The 9,108-nt window shown below is 35.1% G+C and overlaps 1 protein-coding gene across 1 annotated transcript; it reads left to right on the top strand.

The window, feature by feature from the left end:
* Positions 1–1,734: 1,734 nt before the first annotated feature.
* Positions 1,735–9,106, top strand: LOC119792917 (sodium-coupled neutral amino acid transporter 2-like). Its single transcript, XM_038299764.1, has 6 exons — positions 1,735–1,871; positions 7,868–7,996; positions 8,092–8,173; positions 8,258–8,373; positions 8,924–8,997; positions 9,075–9,106. Exons 1-6 carry the CDS (start codon positions 1,735–1,737, stop codon positions 9,104–9,106), a joined length of 570 nt encoding a protein of 189 aa, XP_038155692.1.
* Positions 9,107–9,108: the final 2 nt, after the last annotated feature.

Raw genomic sequence — 9,108 nt, 5'->3', positions numbered from 1 at the left:
GAATGTGCCCTAATGGGCTTGGTGATTGTCTTGGAATTAGAAAGTTGTATGTTCTAACACATTTGTACACAAAGATACATTCATGCCATCTAAATTGTGGTATTAACTAAAGTAAAAGTTTACTTTTTATACTATTTATGTTATTTATGGTTTATGCTGCTTTTGTTTTGTTTTTGTTTTTTTTAAAGGAACCTATTAAGTCATTCTATTTTATATGCACAATGTTGTCTAAGTCATTTTAATCTGAATATTTTAACTCATGCATTACTTGTTTCTTTCCTGATACAAATCTTTCATTTTTTTAATGAACATTTCCACTTTATGAAATGAAAATGTTCCTTTTCACTGCTAAGCTGCTGCTCATTCACTGTCTAGAGCTGTATAAATGAAATTTATTTTTGACAGTAACATTTAATTTTGACTATGTGAGGGATCAGACTCTTTATAGATCAAGAGGAGATGAAGGTTAAACAATGTCAGCCTTCCACTGTGGCTTTAAAAGCACAGAAGGATGGACCAATATGATATAGAAGCATATTTTCAGTGCTCCATAGACATCTACTCGCTTACTGATGGGGACCTCTAGTGGCTAAAGGTGGTTACAACTCAATAAAAATAGATGATATGTGTTTCTTAAAATTTTTTTATTTTATTTAATATTCCAGCACTACCCTTCTTCTTTTGATCAGTCTTTTGTTTCTCCTGGGTCACAGAAGCAGTGGCAGAGAAGCACTTGGGGAAAAATCTTGCACTAGGGGTGTGTTTAAATTCAGGGGCTACATCTTTCTAAGGACACAGCCCATGTATGCCAGATCCTTCAAAGAACTTGAAAGGTGAAGGCTGAAAGTGATATGCTGTGAATTGGGACAGTCCAGCCTTCAGCAGGATTCCCACATCATTGTTATAGCTAACCGAACAGAAAATATTAAGTGCACAAAATGCCATATGACAAAAGTTAAGGTAACACCTGTATAAATGAATAATAATAAAATAAAGGATAAGTAGTTTGATATTGATAGTTTTTATATTTTTCAAAGAGCTGGAGAAAATAGATCGAAAATGAATTGATCCCGACTGTTTGCTCCAGTTTTTGGTTTACTGTATTTCATCCTTACAGAGCTTAAGCAGTTGTACCATGGATGCAGACGTGAAGATGAGCTGCAGTGAATAAAGCTATCTTATTCACAGGCTTAACTTTAATTTCAGCAAAGATTCACATAATAACAAATAAAAGCCTTAAATAAGCAAATATGAGTATTTCAATATTATCTGAATGGGTTGAATGCTCACAGCATGGAATAATGCTCCCATTCAACAAGGAACTGCTGGCCACAACCCTCATGTCGATGATACGAAGGAATGTAAAGGAAGGATGATCATCAACAAAGCATGCAGGTTGAGGGAGCTCAGAAGGAGGGAAAAAGTGCATTGAAAAGGACGGGTTTAATCTGGGAAAGATGAACTACTAGGAGGACAAGGAGGTAAGAGTGGAGATGGAGAGTAGATGACAGATTCAATGGTGTATAGACTGAGAAATCTGGGGTAGAAATTGTTACTCTAGGCTTTGAGGGGAAAGCTTTTAGAAGAAAACCAAACCTTCGCTCCTACCAGGTAAGTGGAAGAAGGATTGTGTTTGCAGTCTGCAGATTCTGTTTTGAGTTGAGGTATGCTGGAGAGCCGCCTGGTTCTGGTTCCTCACTTCAAACAGGTTTGGATACGAGGACTGAGGGAATAATGGATTCTGGAAAGGAGCAGGGAAGAGAGGGGGTTGGTACCCTAAGGAAGCTCCAAAGGAAGAGAGACAGGTGGTGGAAGAGAAAGATGAGCACTCCAGGTGGTAGTCTTGCAGACACAGAGAAGATGCAGACACAGTGAAGAGTATTTCCATTAGTTTGTGGATAATAACCGGAGAATAAACATGGTTTGGCTCCAAGAGAGGACCCGATGTGCTGCTGAGACAAAGTCTAGAATGGAGAACACAATAAAGGTTAGTAAGCATCTGCAGGTGCAAACCTAAAATACATACAAAGTATGTGTGCGTATAATAGTATTATAGAGCATTTGTCAAAAAGTTTGAAAAGAGAGAAAAATCAGGTATATTCAATATCGAAAGTTGAGCTACATCAGTTTATTTTTTAAGTTTATTTTTTATACATCATGTGTATTGTTACTTTATCAGTTTCTTATACGGACAGCTAAGCATCCACTTGATGCAACACATAGACCCATGAGGTAAAAGAAGCAGGAGATGACGTTGTTCGGGGCTCAACTTTGCCGGACACTCGCGGACGTGATTTTTGAGCCCACAGCTGTGCAAATTCCAAGTATTTTCTCTGTCCTGTAACGACATGATCTGGAATAAACCCTGTTACTTTTTTACTCCTGTTTTTATAGTCCTTTTTTATATGGTTTTACCCAATTTGAGTTAAGAGTAGTAAATAACTTGCTCCCAGGAAAAGAACCGGAAGGGAAGTCCCGAGGCGCAACTGCCTTCAAGGGGACATAACTTCCTCCTTTAACATTAATATATATTCATTTCAGCTAAAATGTTTTCATAGAACAAAAGAATATGACCACTTACGTACCTAATTAAAGAAAACAAGAAAAAACTGCAATGGCCATAGTGATGCAAAAAAAAAAAACAATATATATAAAACATGGCTGACGGGGTGTGGGAAGAAGCAAACCCCACCCCCATTTCCAATATGAATTGCTAAAATTGTGCTTCCTTCAAAATTCAATATGCCCTTCCTTAGCTTCTTAAAAAATACATACATAAAGTTAGTACATAGGGCTTTGTTGAAATAAGATTGTAAAACTGATAGACAGTGTCCTTTCTGTGTTTGTCCATAAAAGAATGTCTTGTATATTTATGTTTGTTTAGGGGCTCAATTCTTTTTTCAAAGTGGCTTAATTTTTGACATTTCTACTCTGAATGCTTATTCACAGATATTTGTACAGAGAAAAATATATAAAGCTGACATGTTCTAGTGCAGTTCAGAATTGTTGTAACACTTTGCTTTGCTCTTCCAACACATTTTAATCTTTCAAGACATTTCTCTTTCCTATGGAAACAAGCTTGTAAGCATAGAGTAGAATAGAATAGACACTCCCTTTATTGTCCCGCAATGGGGAAATTCTGGTGTTTACAGTAGCAAAAAGATTGTAAAAGAATATGGTCACACAAATATGGAGCTTAGAAAAATATATAAGAATAAAATAATGGTGAGTTAAAAGATAAACAGTAAAATCCCAAGAACTTAGTGAGCAAGGGATGGCTGATTACAGATAAAAATTAAGAATAAAAGTTAAATATTAAGTTTGAAAAGTGAATATTTAATTTGCGAAATTGATGTTTATCCTGACTGAAATATTTAGATCGGAACTAAATATTTATTTGAAAGCTTAATATTTAGTTTGTTAAATAGATATTTAGTTAGGTGCTAAAAATTCTGCTTGCTAAAGAAGTATTTATTTAACAAGTTTAATATTTCATTTTTAATTATATATATAACTTTCTAAGTAATTTTTCTAGTTGAAAATGTGATTTTTATCAAAATAAATGATGATGGGGATTTTTTTCCCCTCATGTTTGAAGCTAAATAATCCCAAGCATTACTTCGAACATTTAACAAGATAACTTTACAAAAGGGTACCCAAAAATACAGCATCAGAAAACCAAGTAGAGTTTTGACTTTTTGTGTATGCCCTGATTTGCAATATACATTAGCTCTGGGAATCAATATACCAAAGCCAGATGATAGCCCAACAGACTTGCTTTCACAAGCAGACCATTTTGACTGTTGCCATAAGGTTCTGCTTGGTACTTGTATATGAAATTTTATCGAAAATTATTTTACGAGTAAAATCAAATGCAACGCACATGGTGACAGACAGGGTAGGTGAGAATGAAAAAGGGTATAAGATCAAAGGGAGAAGAGAGATTTCGGAAAGAAAGCGTGGGGAGCGTGCAGGACTAAGAAAGAAAGCATGAAAAAAGATAAAATAAAACAAAACAACAAAAGTAGAAACAGAAAGATATACAATAACTCTTAGGAATCTGCTTCCACACCTGTATAAGACGAGAGGGAAAGAAAATGGAACATAATAACAGCAAAAAGAAGACAACAGACATCCAAAGTAAACGTCAAGAAAAAACTTTAAGAGCAGATGTCATCACTTTGATATTAATGTGTGTCGAAGTCAAAACCTATGGTGATTACAAAGTATTAATCAGGGTGGTATATATATATATATATATATATATATATATATATATATATATATATATATATATATATATATATATATATATATATATATATATATATATATATATATATATATATATATATATGTAGTTGCAGCTTAGTATTTAGTGTATCCGTGGACACCTGGAACCAAATTCCTATGGTATCTATGCATGGGGATGCTCATGCATACATTTACAAAGCTTCTTCAGTAGGAAATATTCCAAAAAGCAGGTGTGAGTGCCCCCAGGCAAGCCCTACAGGGCCCAGGACCAATACCTGAAGGGCCAAACCCCAAAGGGACCCAGATACAAAATACATTAAAAGATGTACATGTGCCTGATGCTGATGTTCTTCCTTTAGTAGAAGGCCTCAAAAATTATTTATTTCGAAAAAACAAGGGATCTCCAGTAGTTTCTTCACATTAATCAGATAAACTTTTATTACTGTTATGCCATAAAGTCTGCCAAACGTTGATCTACAAATGAGGGAGCAACGAGAAGCAGAAGAACTTTCACCCAGTAAATGTGTATGTGGTGTTGAGAGTTTTTTTTTCTCAGTGGTTTATGAATGAAAGTGAAACTTGTAAGGCAACTACAAAACAGGTTTTAATTAATTTTTAACGTCTTAATTTTTTAAGACGTTTCGACACCTATCCAGGAATCTTTGTCAATTATGTCAGCTCGCACCAGATCAATCTGATGGAGGTCCATCCTGCTAAGCACATTTCTAGTCAGATGCAAATCAAATTGCCACCTCTTTTTCTTCTGTATGTTGTGGTAGAGTTTGGGAACTATACCCTCATGTTGGTGTGAGAGTATGAAGGTATTTCCAGAAAGCTTGCAGTGTACAGGAACCTCCTCTGTTATGTGATATGAATCTGACTTGGAATGTGCTTAGGCGAAGGGCAACTTGTGTAAATGCAAAACACATTTTGTTTTCAGTTTAAACAAGTTGCCTTTTTATATTATTCTTTCCTTTGTTCTATTCTTGTAGCATTAATATAAGAAAATATCAAATAGGGTAATATCAGATATACTAAAAGATCACATACCTCTCTCATGGGAGAAATCAGTCCTGGAAGAGAAACAATGCAGCAACATTACAGACACAAACCACTCTCAGAGTCAGAGGCAAAAAATATATAGTAAAACACCAGTATAAAAAATAAATAGAACATCTATCAGTTTACATAAACTATATCATCTTCATCATTCGAGCCTCTTGTTTCTCTGCTTAGGTTCAACTAGGTGTCCATTGATAAGGTTGATTGAGAATACATATTCTCATATATTGTATATGTGAGTATTCTGGGCCAGCCTACTTGTAGTAAAGGTAAGTAAAAATAAATACATTATCAATGCTACATATGTATATATATAAATACATATAATAAAGAAATGTAAATGTGCATAATTGAAGCCCTGATAATTCCACACAAGGCTATGAAATCTCTGTAAATGAATATGCTGGTGTTCATTCGTAGAAATGGCTTTGAAGACAAAGAAGAAAACTCTTAAATGTTCGTGGATCAAGGTTCTGCTGACTGAGATCTGAGCAGCAGAATTAATCCATCCCTTTTCCATCACGCTTATCCCAAGTGGGGTCCAAGGGGTGCTGGTGCCTATCTCCAGCTGTCTGCTGAAACAATCCGGGCTGGAAATCGAACTCCGAACCTTCTTGCTGCAAGACAGCATTGCTACTCAGTGCGCCACTGAGCAAAAATAAAAATAAAATAAAAAAAAAACAATTAAAAAAGAAAAGGCATTTGATCTGAAAACATGCAGCAAAAATGCCAATGTTAATTTAACATACACTGTGTTAATTTTAATACCAATGTCAATCTAGCTAATGTGTCCACATTTAATAATTTTATGAAACAATAAATTTATGAAACAAATACAAGTGAAGTCAGACTGGATGAAATATATACATGCAGTTATATATTCCGCAAATAATTAATATGATAAACACAAAGTTTTATATTAAATTGTTATCATATTATATAATACAAATATGATATACATATTTAAATCGTATATTATTCCTATTCAGGATTTTTTAAGGATTGTACTGTGATAATGAGTATTATGATCTATAAAAGAAAATTTGCTATAATGTGATTCACTAAAGAGAGAACATATATTATGTAGTATTTTGATTAATTTTAGTTTCATTGTTATCGTCAAGAATGTTTGTCAGATCAGTGTAAACAGTGAATTGTTATTGTTTCAAACTAAACGGTCTTTGTCCTGATAAGTTTCAGTTCTTATAAATCTTAAGTGTTTCAATATTTTTTACCTAAATGTGAACATTCGTTCTTTAATTTCTGTTAATGTGTATTATATAAATTATATAAATGTGTGTTACATAAGACATGTTTGAAAACCAAAAATAAAAAAGGATGAACCCAGTGTGTCTGATTTAGACCGGGGGAACAAATTATAACAGGAACAGACAGTCTGATAAAATCTACAGCAAACAGTATGGTTGATGTAGTTCAAGCCTAGTGTTTAATCATAATCTTAAAAATGTGTATATTCCTATGCTGGATGTGTAGAGTAGATAGGAATACCAGTTCTGGAAGTATGGAATTAAATAAAAAGCCTGATGTTGGAAAAAAGAAACTTTGTTAATTAAGGATCAGTGAAAATAGAGAAATTATAAGTGAATATAAAACACATATATAGATTTAATTACTAAATTTGACCTAGGAAAAAGTTATATTCTCAATGGGAGTAGCCTATAATAAGCACATGTAATAAGTACACATACACAAAATAGTACACTCCATTTACTATTTCATTTTTATAACAAGAATATGGTTGACAACAGTTTTCAGTGAGATGAGAACATTTAAAAGACGAGAGATTTTTTAAAGTAACGTGTTGAAACGAGTAGCTGTTTATGAAGATGATTTTGTTTCAAACTGCTTGTGCATTGTAAGTGTGAATTTGAAGTTGTTGAAAGAGTTATGTTCTAAGTTTTGTATTTGTTGAATAAAAATAAAAAAATTCACACCCATTGAAAGAAATTCTGTTCTACAAGTTGCACACCCTGGACTGGTCACCAGTCCATCGCTGGGCGACACAGAGATAAACAGAACAACCATTCACGCACACCCTCACACCTCTTTTACCCAGATGCACCACAGAGCTCCACAGGAAATCATTTCTGCCTGGGGTCATCAATCGCTACAACGGGAATCGAGCCCGAAACCTTCTTGCTGCCGTCACTATGTAGCCCAGCAGAGTCCTCTCTTGATGTAAATAGAGAGGGATAGCCCTCTGAAAAACACACCTTTACAGACAAGAAATGAAAATGAAAAGAAACAGGGTTGGATTTGATGCAGGAAGAATGTAGAAACTCTCTGCATTTAACCCATCCCCTTGGGAAGCAGTGGGCTGCCCCTGTGCGGCATCTGGGGATCACTGTAGGGTTAAGGGTCTTGCTCATAGAGCCAGCGTGCAGGCTGTGGGGATCGAACCGGGTACTTGCAACCTTCTCAGATCAGAAGCACACCTCTCTAATCACTAGGCCAACACTCCCCCAGGAGTAAAGGAAAAGGAAGAAGAGGATACACAGTAATCTAACCATTTTGTTTTTTGTGTGTTTAGCCCCAAAATGTCCGATAAGGCTTGGTCAAGAACTGAGATGAAATGCCTGAACACTCCTGGACACGACGACAGCTGCAGCTCCAACAGCAATGACTACCCCGACTATGGAAAGAAGGTTCCTCTGGATGGGTGAGGCTCATTTTGACATGTTCCAACATGCAGACTAAAGAAATAAAATTTTGGTTGAACACATTTTAAAACAAATCCTCTTCCTTCTATTAAAGGCCATGCTCCGATTTAGACGCAGCGAGTGAAAACTTCCTTATTGAACCCAACACAAGCAAGAAGAAATTTGAAACTGAATATGTAAGTTAAGGTGGATTCACTTTAAAACATCAAGTAAAGCTTTTTCAATTTATTTCTTTAACTTAACTTTTTTTGTCTCCTCAGCACCAGGGCAATGTCTCCTTTGGGATGTCAGTCTTCAACCTGGCCAGCGTCATGATGGGCAGCGGTATTTTGGGTGTGTCCTTCGCCATGGCCAACACCGGCATTGCCCTCTTTGTGTAAGCACACATATTTTCAAGTATTTAAAACCCTAATTGTGATCACAACTCTACATTCTACCAATGGGGAGTCCAAACACATGTCTTTTGCTTACCCACAAGTCCTGATGTGCCCAAGATCTTCAAGGTATACATAACACTGTTCAGTTAATATAGAGTTCAAAACAGACGACATGCTCAAAATCCACAGAAGAAAAAAACATTACTCATTGGAAAACAATATACTTTTCATGTTTATGAACAAAAAGTGCACAATAATGAAGAAAAAATAAAACAGAAGGATTCATGTTGGGTTTTTTTAACCTATTGATGGATCACTAATGAAAAGGCAGTTGTTCTGTATTATATTTACGCCAGAAATATTTAGGTCTTTTCAGTGAGGATGTGTTAAATGAGGAAGTTTCCCCTTTGGCTGGTCATTGTATCACTTGGTATCAATAAAAAAAAAAGCCTTGATTTGTTGTTTTTGATAAATTGGAATGCAAATTAGTAAACTACTTTGGCAATTTTTTTCTGTTTCATATATTTTTTTTTCCTCTTGTGTTTACAGGATTCTCCTGGCGTCTGTTGCCATTTTCTCCTTGTATTCTGTCCACCTATTGTTAAAAACAGCCAGTGAAGGAGGTGAGCAGCAGTTCAACTTTAAAAGTAGGTTTTTATGTTTGATCACATTAAGTTGTCAGATGTAAAACTTTTGGTAGTTTTCTCTTTTCCAAGGTACCTGTGTTTATGAGT

This window comes from Cyprinodon tularosa, unplaced genomic scaffold (assembly GCF_016077235.1).
Source record: "Cyprinodon tularosa strain WSP-4 unplaced genomic scaffold, ASM1607723v1 ctg434, whole genome shotgun sequence".
NCBI lineage: Eukaryota > Metazoa > Chordata > Actinopteri > Cyprinodontiformes > Cyprinodontidae > Cyprinodon > Cyprinodon tularosa.
This window is presented reverse-complemented; position numbering and strand designations above follow the sequence as displayed.